This window comes from Apostichopus japonicus, chromosome 21 (genome assembly GCF_037975245.1).
Source record: "Apostichopus japonicus isolate 1M-3 chromosome 21, ASM3797524v1, whole genome shotgun sequence".
NCBI classification, from domain to species: Eukaryota; Metazoa; Echinodermata; class Holothuroidea; order Aspidochirotida; family Stichopodidae; genus Apostichopus; species Apostichopus japonicus.
The window spans coordinates 13,999,162-14,022,590 of NC_092581.1; the positions used below are offsets into that span (position 1 = coordinate 13,999,162).

At 38.3% G+C, this 23,429-nt stretch overlaps 1 protein-coding gene across 5 annotated transcripts in view; it reads left to right on the forward strand.

Annotated features, from left to right (window-relative positions):
• The window catches only part of LOC139963048 (leucine-rich repeat serine/threonine-protein kinase 1-like), a 495,817-nt gene that overhangs the window by 10,008 nt on the left and 462,380 nt on the right, over window positions 1-23,429 (forward strand). For 3 of the 5 annotated variants that reach the window (XR_011791490.1, XM_071963512.1, XM_071963514.1), the window contains exons 2-5: window positions 4,174-4,558; window positions 18,841-19,006; window positions 21,290-21,428; window positions 22,782-22,926. Coding sequence is in view for 4 of the 5 variants with exons in the window: in XM_071963512.1 (XP_071819613.1) it covers window positions 4,211-4,558; window positions 18,841-19,006; window positions 21,290-21,428; window positions 22,782-22,926 (798 nt within the window). In the remaining variant the exon portion in view is untranslated. Of the gene's footprint in view, window positions 1-3,759; window positions 3,916-4,173; window positions 4,559-12,360; window positions 12,523-18,840; window positions 19,007-21,289; window positions 21,429-22,781; window positions 22,927-23,429 lie in introns of those variants that run through there. The other 2 variants (XM_071963513.1, XM_071963515.1) reach the window with 2 other exon arrangements.

Here is a 23,429-nt window from a genome sequence, read left to right on the forward strand (position 1 = left end):
GCTAGCATAGTCTAACTTCAGTATGATACTTGTAGGCTGTCTTGTTGATTTGTATTCGTACTTTATATGAGTGTTAGCTCAGTGGGTTACGCCGGTTAGTTGTTAATAACGCCTGTGCCTCAGTGGTTAACGCCGGTTGCCTCAGTGGTTAAGTGGTTAGCTCAGTGGTTAATGCCGGTGCCTTTCAATCATAAGGTCCCAGGTTCGAGTCATTCCCAGATTAATGTATGTCATCCAGTTACAGAGTTGTTGACAATCAACAATTCATTATCATGGACGTTAAATATGAATGTAAGAGACTGACTTAGGTCAGCTTGCGGCTTTGATAGGCCAATTAGGCTTCTTCGCGAGTTCCTACTTGCAGGAGGATCGAATATACATACATACATATACACACACATACATACATACAAACATACATACTTGAGTCATTTTTGGGCATCGATGGCAAAATGATGTACTTGTATCTGAGGTTTGAACCTTGTACTTATCTGTGTACTGAATGCAAAGTGGAAAAAATAAGCAGGTGATATGGGAACCACCAAATTCTTTTGGTTTACCATTTTTTGTGGGTAAATACTGTATGAGAGGTTCAAAAGGAACAAGAGTAAATAGCATATTCCTTTTTTTGATATTTAAATGGGTTTTTTTTTTAATTAAATGGAACAAAATGAACTTTGAGGAACTAAATGAAAAGGTATTGCCAACCCAAACAGAAAAATAAAAGGCTTACATTATGTATCTGGGTTTGAGACAAAACACATATTTGAAGGATTAATTGCAGTTTTCCCCTCCAAACTTCAAATTCTTTGGGTAACGGGTATAAAAACCAGAACTGCAGTTGTGTCTACATGGACATTGTTGATGTTATATTTTCCATTTTATGGTGAAATGTTCCCTTCCCTACCATCTCCCCAGCATCTTATTTTCTTTTAAGGTAACATGTTTAAGTACGGGTTAAGGTTGTATAAATTGACAGCATATAAAGTCACTTTTGTATTAAAATTCCCTGAATAGTCTTTGTGATTTTAGTATTAACACTATAATCATGAAGGAATGTTTTAACTATTAACATGGATGTTTGACTTCCAATCTTCTTCTCTTTTCTTATCACTTTACAAATTATTCTTTGATCTGAATGTCAGTACAAGGGGACAATTGCTTTACTAGTGTCTAGAACATTTATTATTCTTACAGCTTTTGAAAAGTGGATTAATACTGCAGATGGGGTTCATTCTTTCAAATACAGATAAAGCTATTGTTTGACCAAATTTGAAAGTTTTGCTTGTTTTTCTTAGTATTTTAAGTTTTGGTGTTCCGGAATAGTCCTGCATTAATTAAAAATCAAAGCTCAGATGCATAGGGGCTGGCAGGATGGTGGGGGTGGGGTTGAATCATAGTCCCTGGTGGGGGGTGGATCATAGTCCCAAGTAGAGCCCTGGTATTCATGCTGTCACCACTACTGATGAGCATAATAAGAACCGAACAGCTGTCTTCTGATTACAACTAGTGTTGGATTGGGTTGCATGCAAAGTTAGTTTATTTCCAGGCTGTGATTGGGTTCCCTAAGTTGTTGAAGTACGGCAGTTGTTAAGTGGTTGTTCACCACCACATGTTGCAAACTGCCAGTCCGTAGTTATTTCCAGGATGTGATTGGGTTCCCTAAGTTGTTGATATACGGCAGTTGTAAAGTGGTTGTACACCACCACATGTTGCCAACTGCCAGTCCATAGTTATTTCCAGGCTGTGATTGGGTTCCCTAAGTTGTTGAAATACGGCAGATTGTTAAGTGGTTGTACACCACCACATGTTGCCAACTGCCAGTCCGTAGTTATTTCCAGGCTGTGATTGGGTCCCCTAAGTTGTTGAAATACGGCAGATTGTTAAGTGGTTGTTCAACACCACATGTTGCAAACTGCCAGTCCGGACGGACGCTACATGTCGGGTTTCCCCAACTGACTATGAAGCGACTTAATACTGTCAAAGTCTTGATTGAGAGTAGACTGAATTAGACATGCACATTGCCCCTACTATGGACAAGTGAGTCGGATCCCATTTTGTCAGGTAGTATGCAGCATTATGACACTTAGGTTGATAGCTGCCAAGTGTACCCTGGCAATGTGGTTTTCCTGAAGTAAGCAGGTACAGTACTAGGAAGACTGCTCTGAAGCATTGACAACAAGCAGTCATTGTTTCCAGCTGTTTGTTAAAACCAAGGCTCCAGGCAATCAAAACAATCGTTTTGTTGATTGTGTTCTAAATTCTCTGATGTTTCTTTGCCCGATTTGATATCATATAATAATGAAACACCGTCATGAACTTTCAGTCGCAGTCACGAATATATGTAACCATTCCGAGACATTTGTTCCCCTGCTTTATTTGCTTCCCACCAACAGCCAAAACACAGGTACCATTTCCCAACAACCCCCTCCCCATCCCCGCTTTCCAAAACACAGATTCTTCACGTGTATGCTGTGGCATGGGGTATTACCATGCTACAAACCTCAGCTGATGTAATGTAAGCATATCTAAGCATGTCATCTTTGTGAGTGCCAGATTCAGCAGGATTTGGGCATATTTTTGTGAATGTTCACGATTGCAAGAGTTTACCAGACCAATATTTCGAAGGTCAGGATAACGTGTGGTTTCTGTGTTCCAAAATCTCTATGTAAGTTTCGTTACTCAGTTCAAAATAAAACTGACATTTCTACTTATGTGGTGAAACAGGAGATGTGTTAGGTGTCCTTGAAGTTAACTAGGTATTTGATTATGAAGGTTTATCTCGAAGAAATATTGTTTTGAATTTCATGTTTCAGTTGTCTGTTTAGTGGGCAAGATTTGAATTTTCGTGACGTCAGAAATCGGCAAACATTTGTGAGGTCACAGGGTCAGACTCCCAACTGTTAGTGTATTCTGACCCCAAGGCACAGCCAGAGTCAATGATCCTACTGCTCTAGACATACAGTAGGAGAGTGATTTTCTACAACTTGAGGTACAAAATTTATGGAACACAGATGATAGGTTATACTTGTAAGGAAGTATCAGGGTCACCCTGCGGTGACCTGTTAGCAATATTTGAATCAAAGTATTTCAAACCACTACTCTGATACAACTAAAGGTAAACCCCCAGTTTGTCATGATTTGTCACATTTGCGAAGAAAACCCATCAATATCATTTCAAGACCAAACAAAAATTAAAGAATGTGTAAAAGTAAGTTGGCCTGACGTTTCGATCCTAGCAGGATCTTCTTCAGAGGCTAAATGACAAGTTACAGTAACAGAGGGGACAAAAACACGCACAGAATACAGACAGGTTAATGAGCACGGTGAACACAATGAGATGGATGAAAGGGGATTATAAGTAGAAAGCAACAGGAGAAGAGAAGAGGAAGGAGATAAACTGTGGAGGGACAAAGAGAGGATTAAAGGCACAGGGTAAGGAATAAACTGGAGAGGGACAAAGACAGAAAGGTGTGAAGAAAAAATTAAAGAAAACTGAGCTACAGTATTATCAAAATGATCTCCTTGGAAATTGCGCACTGGTTTAGAACTATGTAATCATGGATTCATTTTTACAAATAAAGTCATTACTTGGCTTTTCTGTTTATTTACATTTTTGGCCTCGTCAAAGAGGAATGGTCTGTTATTTATTTATTTTATTTTTTTGGTATACATAACCAGCATACATGTTTATTTGTCTAAAATAAGTGACAGGTTTATCTTGAAAGTCCAGCTATTTCCTTGTTACACATGTTGCACAGCATTCAATTTTGTCACATCATGTATATAACGTTTGCAGTCTTTAATGAAAATTAAAATAACAATGCCCGGCGTTTACAACCAACGGTTCTTTACGAATAGTGTTTACAACGAATAGTATTTCAAATGAATTATCAGCTATTTTCCTTTTCTGCGGTAAGTGAAACAGCCACTGCTTTCGTTTGCAATAATGGCAGCAGCGTGGGTGTACTCTTGATTATTTTGTCTTTCTCTATCATGAAGCACCTGAAAATATTATTTTTAGTAGTGCTGGGTTATAATTATGGCTTGTAAGTATACTCAGCTTACAAACAAACAAAAGTTGAAATCAACTGCACTTTAAATTCATGTCTTGGTTTTGTCACTCAATTATTCTGTTTTTTTTTCTTGGCTCTTGATATCAAACTACTACAGGTCTTTGCTACTAATCTGAGATGAAACGTGTTAAAGAATGGCATCACCTGGCAAGACAGCAGCCGCCTACATGGAGGCTTATCTGAAGTCGACCGAGGAGCGTGAACCGTCCCCCCCTCCCGATAAGATGGAAGTACCCCAGGGGCAGCCCGGTGTGGTCTTCCACCAGGCTGCGGTCTATTCCAACCCAGCCCTGCTGGTGGAGATTCTGAAGGGTTCTCAGAGAAAGTGTATGAATTTCACGGATAAAGATGGCAGAACGGCTCTCCATGCAGCCTGCTTGGGTGAGATGGAGGAGACCGCAGACAGCATCAAGTGCGTGACGTTGCTGTTGGAGGCCGGAGCTGATCCGAACATTGTCACATCGCAGGCATCCGGAAAAAGGGTGAGCAGGATATTTACTTCGCTCAGATTCTTATCACCTGGCTCCAGTTCACATTTAGCAAATTCCCATTAGAAACCTTAAATATGCACATTGATGACTGCCCATTTTCCCCTGCAAAATCTACCATGTATGTAATTAGAGAGTGTGTTTTGTCACAGACTTTGGTTTGGGTGTCCCCAAAAGTGGGATATAGGGGACACAGTTCTAAACTGTTACCAGTTGTGTACTGTATGATACAGTAGGTAGATTGCAATGTGCAGATGTAGATTAGAGATAGGTAAAGTATTGTTTATCAAAAATCTCCAAACCAGTAAGTTTAGAAGCACCATTTATTTCCAATATATATTCATTGATGGTAGGATTTATGAAATAATGTCTTTATAAGGGATTATTAAGACACACAGTTTCCAGAGTTGCTAATTGGTTAAAACATTATTTTCTGGTTGAAACCAGGTTGATTCAGGTAGACACATCATAAGGAAAGCTGCCTCGATGAGAAAAGCAGACATTTGGAAGTGGTGGGGTGGGGCACAGGAAAATGAAAGTATTATTTGGGGGGTCACAGAATGTGGTTAAAGCATGCTAGCATCTGAGTTTCAGCGGGAGGACCATGTGGAAGCCATGTTGGTGGTGGGGGGGGGGGGGGGGGTCAAGGAGGCGAAGACCCATGAAGCTTTGTGGTTTTCATCATTTCCAGAAATTATATCAGCTTCTGATCAGCAGAATTTTGGAGGGACACTTAAGTAAATTATAGTCAGTAGAAGTCAAAGAGTTGTTTATCTTCCTGCCTAATATTTTTATTGGACATGGCATATCCATTCGTGGGGGAAGGGTGGGGGGTAGGCACCAACAATTTGGGGGCAAATTCCGCCACGCCCCCATTGGTGATGCCAAAGAACACGTTTTCTCTGTGTTCTTGGGGGTTTTCAACTTCTGTTGCTAAAGATGTTGCATGTAGAGTTATGTTTTTGTTTGAGATTGCAATTTTCAATGCAAGGTATGCCTTTGTCATACATCGATTCATGAAGGTGTTTTAAACACTGGATAGTAGAGTACGTCTGTTGTCAAACAAACACGGTTGAACACCTCTAACAAATGTGAGGAATTTTCACAATAAAAACAAGGTTAAAAATACTTGAATGTAAACTTTGATTTTAACTTCTCTATCAGGAAGGTCAAGGTTGCCTATAAAAATATATATTTTATCAAGTCTTCTTTGTTGACTTATATTACTATAAAGTTTGGAATTTTCCTGTTTAGCCCGTCTTCCCTATGTGTGATCCAAACACTTGAGGGCATGTTAGTATAATTGTTGGGCAGACCTTAGCTAACAATCTTACTTATTTTTTAAATCTTGGTGGATTTTAAAAATCTTGGTGGTTTTTAAAAACAAGTAAAACAGTCTTTATTAAATAGGCACGTGTAAAGTTTCTAGTTTCTTTACCTATGTTTAGGTGTATTTTGGTGGGGGGGGGGGGGGGGTGGGTGTGAAATGTTTTTTGTTGGTGGCCTGGCCTTGATAAGCTCTGCTTCTGCCAGGTCTCCCCCACTTCACATCATTTGTATATCAATTGATTAATTCCTATGGAATGTATTTGTATTGTATATTCAAATGCATGTTCACTTTGTTTATGTTATGGTGAAGTGGCAATAAATAGTTTTCAATTTCAATCGGAATGCACATGTATGTAAAGTGAGACAGATTAGTATCAGCATTTTAAATACCCATATCCCATAAATCTTGGGTTCTTAACAGTTTAGAGCATGAAATTTATATGTGGAGCATGCCTTGGCAGTCTGAGAATTACCTACGACCTCAACCACTGCAAACATGTATGATACTCGGACGATCGTAAATTTGTGATAAAACATAGTCAACTTAAAGGGTGTGAAGACTCGCACACAAAGAAACGTCTCATGCCGGTAATCTGACCTAGTTTCAAATGAGGTGTAACAGAAGTGTAAGACACCACCATCGACCCCAGAATATGTACACAGCTTGCTACCGTCAGTAATTAGACACTAGTGTACAGTCAATACATACAGCTACGGTCAATACTCACAGCACAAGTGTGCATAACAGCGATGGACATCTCAGGTCTAGATAAAAAATAACAAGGTATCACGTTTCATTACTGCCTGCATTTTGTAGCGACAAGGAAAAAACTTCACTTGCAAGCAACGGAAAGCTAACTTTTTCCGAGGGTGGCACGCGGTTTTGGGCGAGTCTTCAATGCCTTTAAGGAATGTCAAAGTCAAATTTTGTACATATGTAGCATTATTTCAAAACAGTTTCCTGTTTGGTAAAAAAAAAGGGCAAAAGGTAACACAGAGTTGATGTAAAGTTAGCCTTGTCATATATCTGCTTGGTATAACATTTCTTCCTCTTGAAGTCTAGATAGAAATATAAAGGTAGCATGAAGCTAAGATGAGGTCTAACTGGTTGAGAAGGGATAATTCAGTAATTCCTATATATAGAGAGATTCCTTATAAATTTCAGGATTCATAACCGGAAATTGTCCACATGTAGTAGATCCTCTTTCAAAATTTATATTTTTAACTTGATTTCTCTCTCAAGGATTTCCTGTAGTTTGTTTAACTTTCAGATTGCTTTGATTTTCATCCCTAAACTAGTTGACTAGATCATGTGTTCAGAGTTCACCGATGTGTTAATACTTATATATGTTTACAAATATCACACAGCAAGAATATAGAAAGCAGAAGGGATGAAGGAACATGTGTTATTGTACATTATCCAAGCTTTATCCTTCATTCAACAAACACAGTTGTAAACTATATTATATGAAAATATTCAAGTTTTCAGGACCAGGGGAGCCACACTCCCTAAAAAAATTGTTTTAATTAAATTTAAAAAAAAAACAAAGAGTAAATAATATTGAAGGAGTTATTATTATTATTACTTTTTTTTTCATTCTTCAACTGACCCCAAGCTTGATTTGTTCTTAAATGTGTGATTTAGAAGGTCTATGTAGGGCCTGTAACTAGATTCACAGAAAACAGTATTTTGCAGTAAATATTGTACCATATATATACATGTACAATGTACCCTTACACCAGAAGGGCAGTTGAAATCACACACCAAATGTAAACAGTACACCTAACTAACATTAAGAACTGCACATTTTAGGGTAACCACATAATAGTTTTGAGGGGTGAGATCTCTAGCACATTTGGAATTTTCTATAAAAGACAAGGCCTTGTAATCAGTAAGCCTATAGGCAAGGAACATAACCAGTCATCCACTGGACTATGGGGCTTCAAAAATAAAAGTCAGAAGACAAAAAGGAGAGAAAAGAATGAACACACGTAGGATTTAGCCAGTGATTCAATCTCCACGCTGTTTGCACCTACTGAGGCAACTTGTTAAATGGTGGAAGAATTAAGTAGAAACGGTCTCAGTAAAGGTGCGCAAGAAACAGTTACATAGACACTTAAAGACCAACTATGGAGACTTTTCAATGAACATAAAATCCCACCATTTTTCATGTATGTAATCCTTAACTGACTCCAATTACATTGCTGTAATTAACTTTACCAATTTCGGACGTTAAATACGTGAAAAATGGGACGAAAAGTCAGCTTCTATTTCAGACATTCCTGAAACATTCCTAAGACATCAGGTGACCATGTGACGTCAACGTTTGTATACCTCACTCACAACTATACTTTTAGTGTGTAAAGTCGTATACTTGAGCTGCCAAAAACATCAACGATATTACTCCTTTTTCCTCAAAATGCCACAATTCTGTGTTGTTGGAGGTTGCAGTTATACCTCATCCAACAAAAGCATCAGCTTTTTTAGATTTCCGAGTAAAAGAACCGACGTAAAACGCCGCAGACTTTGGATCAATTTTTTGAGATCCACGCGGAAAGATTTTTCAGCACCCGGAGTATCTCATGCCCATGAGTCTACATGCATGACCCTGCTTCTGTGTATGCTGAAAATTATATACTGGCGATAGTTGTGTCCACTGGCGGATCAAGGGCCTTTGTTTGGGATGGGCCAAAGTGGCATTAGAGTGATATGGGGGAGGGGTCTAAGAGGAGGGGGTGTCCCCCTCCCCTTTGGAAAATTTTCTATTGCTGAATGCCCTCAGATGCAATTTGGTGCGACAAAAGTGTACAATGGTGATGTTAATTTACTGCTAAAAAAATGTTTCCCAGGTGTAATTTTCTAAAATATTTATAAAACAAAGTTGGGATCATCTTTCTCAAGAAATTTTATTTCTCATAGGTTATAAATTTCTTACAACCAGCCTGTAACTGCAAAATGGTGTTAAACTGTAAATCCTCATGCTCATACATTTACATAGCTCCCAACTCTTGAGAAGTCAAATGCTGGTCCATGCCACGAATCGCCGTCCTGGGGGAGGGGTATAAGGGGAGGGGGTGTCCCCCTCCCCTTTTGAATTTTTTTGGAATCCTGGTGATGCCTACATGTAAAATGGTGGCACTTAGAAAGGCTTTTGTCACCCAAAATTTTCTGAGAAATATGCATTTTTTTTGTGTGTAACATCAATAAATTGAATAGTAGGTGATAATTCATTCTTTCCCGTGGCATGAAAATGTTCGCTGCTCGCCCCAATGAAAAGAAATATAGGCTAATTTGAGGTTCAAATGATGCTGTAAAGGAGGTTTTATACTCTATAATGCTAAATGCTAAAGAAATGATGGTTGCTAAGTCAAAATTTGATGCAAATTTTTTTTTACAATGCGGTTTTTTCGGACGCTTGTGCAGGTCAGCGGGTTTGGGTGTTAGAATGCGGGTCTAATTCCCGCAAATTTCGGGTCAGTTGGGAGCTCTGCATTTAATTTTAAACCAGAAAATGAAAAGGTTTAGACTAGTCCAGGCGCGGCGGAACGGAAAAATTATTGGGGGGGGGCTAATGTGTGGAGACTATGTAAGCGGAGCGCCACCATCGGTTGGCGCGGAGCGTACAATAAAATTTTGGGTTTTTTCAAACCCCCAGATGGCCGGAAACGGCACTTCCTGAGTGTTTTATGCTGCGAATACCTAGCCCTAAAATATGGGTCTCAAGCCTGCAATTTCTCAGATTGCACGAGAAAGTCTGTAAAAACATTGTAATTTGTATATTCGATGGTGTTTTAAGAGAGTAGCTATTACTCGTAGTGTACTCGCAAAGACGTTTTTGAGTGTAGTAAGGGCAGTGGCGGAGCTAGGGTTATTGGTCGGGGGGGGCGCTTTCGACACTATCTAAGCGGAGCGCCACCGCAGGTTGGCGCGGAGCGTACAGAAAATTTTTGAGTAAAGATACTCTATAGATTGCAGGAAATGACCCATTCCGGGCCTTGCTAATTTGCAGATAAACGGAGAATAAATAGGTGTCATTGCCATTTTGTCGGAAAATTACACCAACAGAATATGACAAATGTCAATAGGTAGATGAGAGCGCAATAAAATAGTCAATAATCGCGAATAAGTAAAAAGTAGTGAAAAGCTGAAAAGGGCGCCAGCAGTCCCTTTGAGTCCGTCAAGGGGGGGGGGTTGCATCCGCCCCCTGATCGTATGGACACTCCGCCACTGAGTAAGTGGATGTTGGAGAACTGGCTGAAATGAGGCACGTCATTGTCCTAAGATGAAAGTGTGTTGCGCTTACCGGTATACTCACACTCACTGCTTCCACTTTTCACGGGGCGTGAAGACGCGGTTGGGGTGAAAATGTGGTCTATAGCCAGGGGACGGGCCGAGGGTCTCCCAGCATTTACTAAATTTATTACACCTACTGTATAGTAGGCCCTATACGTGTGCATCAGACAGATCGACAAGTATGCATTGAAAAATGGGCAGATGCACGTTTCGGAGCCTTGGTAAATATTGGGGGGGCTTATCATGCATTTGCCCCCTCAACTTTTGCATTGGGGGCTGACCCCCCCAAGCCCCCCGGTTCCGCCGCCACTGGACTTGTCTACCACTGCTATTCCTCTCGATTTTTTTTTAATTTCCAATCATATGATTTAGCGGATGTTCGGAAACACTTTTTGGCTCACCTTTGGGGGGGCCATGGCCCCCCTTGGCCCCCCTTGGATCCGCCAGTGGTTGTGTCGGACGATGGTCGGACATAGCTAATGTGAAATTGACCGTAAACACGCCCTGGACGTCCTTACATGTAACATTATATCACGCAATTGACAGTAATATATTTACTGTAAGAGATGACTGTATATATATACCGTGCCAAGGGTATAGCATTGTTAGTACATGTACGGTAGTTAGTTACAACTCTCACCGGCGTTGGATCACAGCATGTGTAAATAGCCATGTTAGGATTTATCTATTTCATTTGTTGTATTCCAGTATCATGAGTTTGTGATACATGTGTAATATTGTCCGTTCTGTTATTCCGACATCTGCATGTTCCAAGGAGTTGAATAAAAACGGTAGTATGTAGCGATCGGACGTTTTATTTCGTTAGTGACTGTCTTGTGATTGTGGGATGTTACTGGTCAAGGCCTGTTTCAACTAGACCTAACTCTATGGAATTACACACAGTCACGGTAGTTTTTCGCCCAGGATTGAACAAGAAACGTGGATTAGGATATTCACTGCTAAATTTGTTTATTGACAGGATACTTTTTCTGTGTTTGTACTTTTGGATATTAAATGAGTAAGTACTACGTAAGTATATTGTACCGTACGGACCTATTGACGCTACGCTATGTAAAAGATGCCTCCATTTGAGTGGAAATTTTGCTAATAAAATAACCAATTTAACTAAAATTTCTGCTTATAATTGTCTTAAAACTTGTTGTTAACCTTCATGTGTTCTTGTTTTAAGCTAACAGCTTTTCAAACGCTTGAAATTGGAAGTCAAAAACAGTACAATTGTTCGCTATCTGTGTACAAACAGTGCCTATATCAGCGTTTGATTTTCGCGGTATACCAACTTTGACGTCACACGGTGACCAGAGGCTCCTTTGGGTCAATCTCTGTTTTCAGACATTCCAGAGGTTCATGTCACGTGACTACCCAAAATGTCCATTTTCATGGTCGTTTTTGATGGGTTATAGTAGGTTTTCGAAGATTATTTTTTACACATGTTGATTATGGGTATGTAAACTCCTAAATTAATGGAAAATCTCAAAAAAAAAAAATTGCCTCCATAGTTGGTCTTTAAGATAAGGATGCTGATGGCAAACAGATCATGCAGGTTTGTCTGTGCCTATTTGGCATATTAGCATTCTTTGTCAAAGAAATTTAGCCAATGGGAGGGAAAGCAACTGCCCCCCCCTCTACAACCCTTCCCATCCTACATTAGCTCCCTCCCCAAGTGTACTCATTACAGTACTTCTTGGTGCCTGCTGAATCCCAAAGTTGAAATAGAAAACCATCATTTATAGCATTCAAACTTGGTCAACTAAAAGGAGAACACTTGTAACAAAATATTTCTGTTTGTAAATTACCCACTTTTTCCACATTTTCAATATTTAACTTCATTATGAACGAAACTCGAAAAAAGGATTTTATTTACTCTTCCTTCCTGTGCATGCTCCAGGTATCGAAAGTGAGAAGCGAAAACCAATAATAAAAGTTTTCAAGGTGATACATTTCTTTGTCCCTTATCACCTCATTCAAAATTTAATAGGTAACTTCCTCTTTAGCACATTTATATATTTAAAAAGGAGATTGCCGTGTTGGTTGAGAAAAAAAAAATTATCATGAAAAGCTTTCCTTATTAACCTTTAAATACTTCCTTTTGTCTGTGCAGTCAGATGATAAACTTTCACTTTCCTTAGCTATAAAAGTAGCAGATATATACTGTCGATCAAATATACATGAGCAGCACTCCCTCCACAAACTCGTCACGTACTGTAACTGACGAGATCTTGGTCGATCGGATTGTTGTTGAATAAGCCTACAGTGGTATTTTGCTGTACAGCGTGGTTGCAGGTCCGTTACAATGTCTCATCCCTTCGGATTATGGGTAGGTTTTCACATGTTACAGTTTTTATCTGTCTTATAGCCTTTAATTTTGAATTTATTCAGAGAAAATTTTCAGTGTTCACATTTATTGTGTAGTATTTCATAGGTTTATGGATTTTGTTTTTTAAAACTTAAAAATAAAATAATAAAATAATGAAGATAGTGTGACTTAGTGTGTGTACAAAAACTGCATTGTATTGTGCTATGCGATTACAGGATAAATTATTCCCTGGTAAATATAGATTTTACAGTATGGACAGAGACCGGATAAAGTATTCACCGGTATAAGCCTTGGATGTAAGATTATTTTGACCCAAATGATTGTATTGGGAGAACTATGGATCGTTAGAAACAGTGGGACTTCGGACCCAGTCTCAAATCCAGGACTTATATCAAGCACTAAACTTCATGCCTCTCTTACCTGTACATAATACCTGTACATACACACTACAATCTACCTAGCCTAAAATCCAGGGCTTATCAAGTGTTGTCAATGAGTGCGAAGGTAGTTAAACAGTGGAAACAGATCTATGCACTTTTCTGAGACAAATAAATATTTAAAGGATTGGGATCCTGCCAACGATATCATATGTACCAACGTAAACACAATGCTGTATAAACCGTGTTCTCTGTGAAACTGAGACAGCAAATGTTTAACAGTTGTCTGATCGTCAGAGAGGACCAAATTCCTGTTTGGACAACCAATATCAGGCTCTGTACGTGGGAAGTTGTCAAGCAATATTTAATTTATTTTATGAAATACCACCAAATCAAACCTACACGGCTCTGTGACAGTGTCCGTATTGTTCTTTCTTTGTCTATCTTGCAACATTTCTTGGACAACCAAATTTATTGTTTAGATTGTGACCAAAAGTTAAGACCTGGTAGTCCAAGGGACAACCAGAAAAAAATCTTTAAGAAGTCTATCCTGTGAAATGTTTGGTTCATTTGTTATTTCTATCATATGTTAAAGCATTTTTTATATAGCCTTTTTTTAAATATAATTATGTTGACTATGTGCATAATACTTCCCCCTCACCTTCCCCCCCCCCAAAAAAATAATATATATAAAATTTATACCTCAAAGGATCAGTTGTAATGCGAGTCCAAGGACACAATACACAAAAATTAAGTGAGTAAATCAAGCCTTTCATGGTCAAGAACTATTCATTTACAAAACATTCACATATTCAGGAAGAATAGGTCTGTATCAGGACGGACAGTATTTTCTTCGGAAAAAAATTAGTCTCAACAGAAGAAGCAAAAAACTCTTAGATCCAAAGCTTTTTTTCCCCTCAAATTAGCTTGCAATTTGTTTACATGAAGGGAATGTATGGTACAGTGTATACATATTATGCATGTGAGGAAAGGTTAAAGGTCAGATTGCTGTACAGTATAGTTAGTAGCAAACTCATGTATAGCCCAGCAAATTAAAATCAAAATCTTTTAAAAGTCTAAATTCTATGTTATCCATCTCAATTTCTCTTGATACGATTTATTAAAGTATACGCACACTTTTTAGTTTACATTGGCCAGCATTATGTGAAACCAACTCCTGCTGATGTCTTGTCAATGTAACCAGCGTGAATCCTTTACGTAGGTTTTGCAGCCATTTCCTGATCAACTTTGAAGAGGAAGGAAGATTGGCCACAACCAGAGAGACAATTTGTCTGAGCTTGAGTCACTCTTGTAGAATCCTTTCAAAGTCTATAATTTAGACTGTAATAACTGTTGGTTGTGTGTAATATCTACAACCAAGCAAAGGAGATGTGTTAGCAATACTTTTTAAACTTTTTAGTTTGGTGTTATTTATGTTAGGGGGGGGGATGCGGGAGGAGGGGGGAAGGGAAAGTTGTTGACCATATGAACTGGATTTAAATATATTTCTAAATATTCATATTTAATCAGTTTGAAATTTTAGTAGCTACAAATCATTAAATCTGCTTGAACAATTTTGCAAATTTGTGAAAACAATTTGGCAACTGCTCACAAGTATAGTATTGTAACATATTGGTGATGCTATAACATTATCAGAATCACATGGTGACAGTCCCAAGTATGAGGGGCTGGTCCTTGGGGCTGGTCCTAGGGGCTGGTCCTAGGGGCTGGTCCTAGGGGCTGAGTGATACAGTATACGTACCTATACTTGAACATATAAGTAACCTCTCTTGATAGGTATCACATGTGGCACTCTTTAAGTATTTCTTTAACATTTGTGTACTTGTTGAATTATTAGATATAAGTGATGATATTATTTTAAGAGAAATGACCAAAGCTATAGAAAAATGACCGAAGATATAACCTGTACTTGACAACCAAACTTGAACTTAACTAATACCAATTCCCAAACGCAGTTTTCTGTCATTGATGCTGTAATAAGTTGACCACAACGAAATGATTCAAAAGGAAATAGATACTTCACTTGATCGTGGTTAAAGATTCCGTCTGGAGTGACTTGTCGTGCAGCAGTGCTCTACAAGTACTGCACCAGCTCTTTATATGTTAACAGATACTTTTTAAGAAAAGTCACCCATTCAAGAACCTGGGCATGTAAAACCAAACAACCAAACAACTGATCCGCTCTCAACCCCAGTCCCCTTGCATAGAGACTGTGATCATCGTCAGGTGTGTACCAGGGTTTGCTACCAAACGGAACATGATACTATTTTGAGAAAAGTCACCCACCCATTAAAGAACCTGGGCACCTGGGAAAATCCAAACAACCAAACAACTGATCCGCTCTCAACCCCAGTCCCCTTGCATCGAGATTGGGACTGTGTGTCTGTATGTTAGTGATAACTATAGTGATAGCTCCTTTCATACGTAGTAGTGTTGGAGTCTGCATTTAACCAGTATACTCCCTGATTTAAATAACAGATCTATTACAGTACATATATGGTTTTTCATGGTTCAGTATGTTTGAAACTAATCTACAGGGTGCAGTTTATAGTTACAGTACTTAGTTCTCAGGTACTGTATGACCAGGGAGTTGTTCCATAACAACTCCCTGGTCTGACTATCTGTATGCCACATTGTGTACTGCTAATAGGTATGGAATGCATGACTGTGTTAAATAAAGCAACTGATTTCCAAGTTAGATATGCCTACAGCATCTTTTTGTGTTGAGTTTAAGTAAAGTTCAAGCCCAGGGCACTTTCACACGACTTTACAACTTAACTCTGGTCATTGGTAACTTCTCACACCCACACACCCAAGTGTGCACATCAGTCTCTCCTTGGGCACCACAGTGCACCACATCCACGTGTCCCCCGGGGGCTTCCCATAGGGTGCAGCCACAAACCAGCACACACAACTAGTTTTACTAGTTACCTCGCAAGTCCCCATTTATACACCTGGGTGAAGAGAAGTAATGGAGAATAAGTGCATTGCCCAAGGACACAATTCAATGATCTGGCCAGGACTCAAACCTGTAATTCTTAGATCACAAGTCCACTGCCTTAACCACTTGACCCTATGTCCTCCCCCCCCCCCTTCATTTCAGTGATTTTGACAAAACCTACTCAAGTATTGCATAAAAACTGAGATTGTAATGCAGGCATGAGACTCTTCCGCGGAAACGCGGATTTCAGATTTTTTTTTTTTTTCATTTTCGCGTTTTTTCTCGTAATTCGCGTTTTTTATTATTTTTTATTATTTTTTTTATTTAATTTTTTTTTTTTTTTTTTTTTTTTTTTTGCCGAACATGCTGGACTGTGAAGGGAAGGAACACCGAATTTGACCAGTGGTGGAATCAAGTAGCACAAAGCAAGCAAAAAAGCCTTTTCTTGGTTCAAAAAAGCTAATGGATAAATTATACAAGCAGAAATTCCACAATTTTTTGGCGAGTTACGTGATGTGATAGATTCCATCTAGAGTCCACCATTTTGCATTTAAGCCCTCCTTACCTGACAAAAAAATTCTAAATGGGAGGGGGACACCCCCTCCCCTTAAACCCCTCCCCCAGGACAGCGATCAATAAATTTCAGATTTTTTTTCCCCGGCTCAGTCTCATCCCTGGTAATAGGACTCTCCAAACAGATTTTAAATGCATAGTCAACAGAGAGGGCACCGCCATATTAGGTGCATAATCAACAGAGAGGGCGCCGCCATATTCGATCCCATCTAGTTCCCTCTTAAGTCTACCGTCTGTTTGTTATGAGTTATAGTACTGGAATCTTCAGCAGTAGGGTGGCAGTGCTACAAGTAGATCACCAGATGTGTACAATTTTGGCCATAATTATAAATCAAACAAGATATCTTTTGAAACGTGTCTGAAGTTGCAAGTCAAACTAACAGTTCTATGCACAATAGCTAGTATTTTAGATGTTTTTCGTTCTGCTAAACCGTACCAGTCGAGACACTATCTAGCCAATCATCCGTCAGAAAACAGAAACAGAAAATTTGAGGTATCCCTCTAAAACAAGAAATATAACATTTGGTCCTGATGTACACTTTAGTTTTTTCATGCCAGTTTCATTTTCCAGAGAATGGCCTTGTTTAATATGAGGTTCATGGCAACAAGGACAAAATTGATGCACAGTCAACTGTTTTTTGTTTTGCGTTTTTTTGCAAAGAAGTCATTATATTCGACTAGAATGATTTCAAAAGATTACATTATAAGCAACTGCATACTCAGTCATGCAGAAGCTCTAATTCGAGAACACTCTCGATATTTTCATTGTTAGGCAGCTAAGACAATAGTTTATATTAATTACTTTCGCATTTGATCGATCTCGTAAAGTGCATTGACTAAAAGGCAAACCAGACAGAAAAGATGGTATTTAACTTCCTTGCTAATCTTTCGTCATATGGAACAATACCGACATAGCATTATATGTTCAAAATGGTCACCAAAAAGTTGTACTTTTTATGCCATATTGTTATCATTTGAGGCTTTGAGCATATGTATACATGTAGACATTTTGAGGATCGCTATTAAGTCATTTAATGGCCTTTAAACTAGAAAAGATTTCTCTCCTTGTTTTATTATTATTTATTATTATTATTTTTTTTTGAGTGTTTTTATCTTTGCAGTAGTAAATGTGGTAAATTGTACCATATTTGATTTATTTCTACTCATAACTATAATATTGAGGAAGGCAGTGCTCAGAAATGTAAGAACTCAGAATGGGTTATATGGAACCAAAAATTTTACTCATCATCTACACATGTTGTCAAGTTCACTGTTAGGGTTGTGAGGTAGGGAGATTTTATTTTGACAGTAACATTTTTACCAATGGTTAATACAATATTTTGAAAACAATTTAGCAGAAATACAGTCTTGTTGAAGGCACTTTTTAATCCTTTTTCAGTTTTTTCAATATTTTCAATATTTGTTTGTGGAGGATAGAAATTCCCTTTGACATGTCTGTCCTCCTCTCCCAACTGCCACCCCCTCCCCCCCCCCCCCGGCCTCCCACCCTCTCCGCAATAAAAAGAAAAGAATAAAAAGCAAACGAATTAATGAAACATTCACCAAAGGGTTGTAATACAATTTGTCACAGGAAGAAGATATCCTAAGGGAAGAGGCAAACAATATAAGAAACTAGCTAATAAAATATGAATAATGGAATGTAACCTGTCTTACCACAGCCATAGCACTCTCACTTCAATATATGCCTAGAGTGAATTGGTAACATTTTTAGCCCATTGTATGCCCTCTGAAGTTCTAGTTTGATAATTTTGCAATCTCATAGTTAGTGAAATATTCTAAAAGTTTGGGGAAATTGCCAAAAGTTGCTTTAAGGATATTTATTTCTTAAGTTTTAGTACCAAGTTAAAAGGATCTACTTTTGATTATTTTGCACTCTCATAGTTAGGGAAATATTCTAAAAGGTTGGGGAAATTGCCAAAAGTTGCTTTAAGGATATTGTTAATGTTAATATGCAGTGTCATGCAGTTATTAAACTACCTTTTGTCAAGTACAGTATATACTACATACATACACTCACCCAAACACCCACACACACACACATGTTGGTTTTACATTCCAACCGAGGACCCCATTGTATTTTCCATTGTTCAAATCCACATACCCTAACCTAAACAATACCCCATACAATAGAAATTCTTCCGAGGACGTGGTTATTCTTTAGAAATCACAACCGAGGACCTGGAATTCTTTTGTTCAAGTCCTCGGTCAGATAGAAAAACAAACGCACACATCCACACACACACACACAAACTTGTTACTGTGTACTCCATATTTCTTAGTAAACACCTTAAGTTTTAGTACCAAGTTAAAACATAGAATATAGAATTCGTCTCAATGTTTGTAGTTTTTTTTACACTCTGTTTTTTTTTTTAAATTTTTTTTTAGACTCCACTCCATATCGCTGCCAGTACCAGGAAGTATAACATAACAGAGAAACTTGTGCAGTATGGAGCCGACCTGGATAAGTTGGATTCATCCGGTCAGACGCCTCATCTTTTAGCGGAGGAAAACAAGGACTTGAAGATGGTGGAATTCTTTATGTTCAAGATAGGTGAGATTAGCTGAGCCCACGAATGGTTTTTCATTGAAGTATTAACAGTAGATGTTAATTTCATTCATTCTGAAATGACGCTACAAAGTGTAGCTAGGCCTAGTTTCATCTGCTATGACGGGGGAGGGGGGGGTAGGCCTAGTTATGCCGTGGTTAGAAGTGTAGGATTATGGTACATACGCATAAATCTGGACATGTTCCTCTTCAGTTATGGCACTTTAAAAAAATGTGTGTTTTGTCAGATAGTTTTATACAAAGTTATAATAAATACGATTGGAAAACTTAAGGACGTCCTTGGCTGTGACTCGGCCATCTAGCTACAAATACAACTTTGAGCACAAATATGTTATTTATTTCAGTTTGATTGCAATCAGTTTTATCAATCAGTCAATCAAATAAATATTAAGATAATATAATATTAGTATAAGTTCACATAGAGTTGGACACACAGCAGACAGATAAATTGATAAGGGAGACGGAGCTAAGAAAGTTTAACCAACAAAAATTTGGTGGAATAGAAGTCTCCTGAGAGTCAGAAATGAAATGAAAAACAAAAAACTGAAGAGATAACTGACAACAAAGGCACTATGAAAGTATGAATGCAAGGCAGACTCCTCCCCACCCCCCCCCACACCTACCCCTCCATGTACCTCTTCTCAAATAAGGTTGACCCAACTCAGACACCATCCTACATGAAGTGAAGGCTTATGAGAGTTTTTCGAAAAGGACAAATTTCATATTAATATTAAATCTTGGCCTATCAGCAAATTGACCCATAAAAAAAAAATAGTAGCATTTACAACTTATTTCCTTCATCATTTGGAATGAAACCCAAAAAGCTGTTCTTTGCACCTTATAGAAATGTAAATAATTAATTTTTGTGCTCAATTGTGTTTTTTACCATCAAATCTGCAAGCAGGTGAATTCATTTATGGAAACATGTCTACTAAAACCTATTAAGGCATCCTCCCCTTTTTTTATTTGCAGCCAAACCTTGCAAGCTTTTATTGCACTGTAAAGTAATGAAATTGAATCCAATCTCCTTTTTTTTATTGTTGAATGTCACCTTGTATTAGATTAGTGTATTATGTGATGTTATTCATACGCTGGAAACTAGAGGCACACTTTTGAAAAAACTAGTTTCCATTGCATTTGTCGTTGCGTATTTATGCTTAGGTAAACCAAATCAACATCAGTGATGAATCAAACACTTTTACTTTCTCTCGTTTAAACTCTCCCCAATCTTTTTGTTTGTTTTTTGTATAGTTTGTATAATGTACATTTGATTACTTTAAACAAGAGGAAATTGATGTGAAAGGATAAGATGGACATGTTTTGTAGTGTGCCAGACACAACTGAATAGCCTTCGACATTGCCCAACTTTGCTATGTCAGACAAATTTATGTTTTGCTCCCTCCCACTTTTCACATATTAGTTTTGAAGTTCATACAGTAGGTAATGTTAATTGTGAGGTGATATATATCTTAAATATTGATAAATAGTGATAAAAATAATTTGATAACATCTGTGCACTTCATGATATTTTTGCAAGGGGGAGGGGGGTGGGGTGGGGGAGGGAGGGAGGGAGGGAGAAGGAAGAGGTAGGGGAAGTGAGAGAGTATTTTGCCATGACAAACTACAGGTGGTGGGCCTTGTATATGATATGAGCAATGCCAGATTCTCTTTCATATTACATTGATATGTGTAGAGTAGCTCAAGCAGTTGGGAGGTTCATGCCTTTATATTGTGTTTCCATGGCAACTGACGTAGGACGTGTTGATGAAATATTTTCTTGTCAACTTTGTCTTTTAGTGGTTCTTGCTTTTAATTTGATCAGTCAAAAACTGTCAAATTTGATCTAATTTTTTTTTTTTTTTTTTTTACGGTCTCTTGAATTTTTCAATTTGCAAGTGATTATTAATCTGGTGTCACATACCAAATGTTATCCAAAGTGGTATGCAAATTGCTTTGTACAGCTGAAGTTGGAAAATGGTGATGTATAGTTGACAGATTGCTTGCAAATTGAGGCAAAGTCCTACACAAACTTAAGTGCAAAATGAAAACCATTTTTGTATAAAACAGAAGAATATATTTCTATATATTTATCATATGTATTTATTTTGCAGTGCTTTTCGTGAGAGCGAGTGTGAAAACAGTCGTAAGCCCTCATAACATGCCACACAACATGTGAACATGACTAAATATTCCGTGCTTATTATAAAAGGGATCAAATCTAGAGACAAGACAGAGATACTGTATGCATGATTTTTTGTTCTATTGTAGAGGAAAGAGCCATCCTTCGCTTAGAACTGGAAAGAGATTTGCTCGAGGCTTGCTCAGATATCGACAAATTAATGCTGTTGCTTCAGAAACTCGGATTCTCTGCCATAAACTGTGACTATAAGGAAACACTTCTCTACAGGTAAGGGAAAAGTTTTGATTACGTTGAACAGTAAACAGAGGATAGACAAACCAAATAGAAGAAGGATAAACAAAACTAGTGGACAGAGAAATTGTAAACGATTTCTTAAAAAGGGCTCCAGTATGATTCACACCAGTTTCAGTACCAGGAAGGCCCGTAACCAATATTGGACTTAACTATCCTTCAATAAATGTAGGATTTGTTTGTTGCAAGTGATGTTCAACGAAAGTGCGCAACATCCGCTTTCACTTTGAACTATAAAGTACCCCACTTTCTGAACGCATGCCAAAACCAATCCGTGTTTGAAGTAGCCAGATCGTTCAAGAGATGATATCTTTCGATTTCTGTTATGATATTTATTTTGCTGTGTGATCACTTGTGTTGTTATGAAGAGTAAGTTAAGAAGTACATAAACCGTGGGAGAGATAAATGAAGCAGAGAATGCATAGTCAGAACCCATTTGGGATTTGAACTCTGGGATAGACTAAGATCGTAGGAGTACAGTCAGTATAATGTGAACGCTGCAGGATTTGATCCAGGATCTGACCTTTTACTTCAGTCTGTTATATGTTGCAGGTGTTTATCTGACACAATTACAGTAGTAGGCATTAATAGCAGCATTGCAGTGTGTGTGTGGGGTCTGATACCTTGCACTAGGTCTAATGTGAAAACACGGATGTTCAAAATCAGTTCTGTCTCGTTTTGACACCGAGGTGGGAGTCTGATCCGTAAATGTAAATCCTGTCTGTCTGCTCTGAGTCTGTAAATTAGTTACATAAATCTTATTGTAGACTGTACAGGCACATTCAAGTCTAGGTTTCTTCTTAACTCCAAAGATGTGTAAAAGTAATTTGGCCTGACGTTTCGATCCTAGCAGGATCTTCTTCAGAGGCTAAAAAATCGACTGTTGAATTAAACTGAGAAATTTTGGTACCAACGCTTGGACAAACTACTGATTACTTTTGTTGTCAGTGCCATACATTTGTGTGCTTAAGTCTGCTTTCACACTGGTATTTGCCTTCGGTGGTACCCTTGCATAATTTTGATGAAAAATGGGTTTTTTTTGGCACATTATTTGGGTATTCTTAAAATCAAACTATTACAGATCTGTGTGTTGCAACTGTTTCTCCGTCCTTTAATAGTCAATGAATTATTCACCAGTTTGTCTGATTGGGCGATACATCAGAACAAAATTGAATTGCAACTTAAATATACTTTCACTTCCATTCTTCTCCATAACCTTATAAAGAGTTAATGAGAGAACAAAAGTAAGTCTTATTGTCTTCGTTCCCATAGCAACCTGAGTGCTATGATTTATCAAATTTGTGGTTTTTTACTGGCATTTCCCTACAGAGCAACCGCTCTACAAAACGAAGAAGTCGTCAACTTTCTCATCTCGAGAGGAGCAGAAGGGAAAGCCAACCAAGACACCAAGGAGACACCTCTCCATCTCGCCTGCTTCAGGGGCTACTTTGAACTCGCTGTGAAACTTCTCAAGGTGAGTGGAATCGCCATTTGAGTTATAACACAGGAGTCAGCTGAGATGATCTGGAGACATTATTTAAAGGGTGTGAAGACTGGCACAAAAAGAAACATCTTATGCTGGTAATCTGACCTAGTTTCGAATGAGGTGTAACAGAAGTGTTAGACACCACCATCAACCCCAGAAAATACACACACAGCTTGCTACCATCGGTAATTAGACACTAGTGTACAGTCAGTACATATAGCTGCAGTCAATACCCACAGCACAGTGTACTAACGATACAGCTATGGACATCTCAGGTCCAACTAAAGATAACAAGGTATCACGTATCCTTCCTGTCTGCATTTTGTAGCGACAATGGGAAAAACTTCACTTGCAAGCAACGGAAAGTTAACTTTTTCAGAGCGTGGCACGCGGTTTGGGGCAAGTCTTCAAAGCCTTTAAACACATATTCTCAACAGCATAAATTTACAGAAAAGAAAATCCTCGCCATACATGCTGTAGACACAATGACC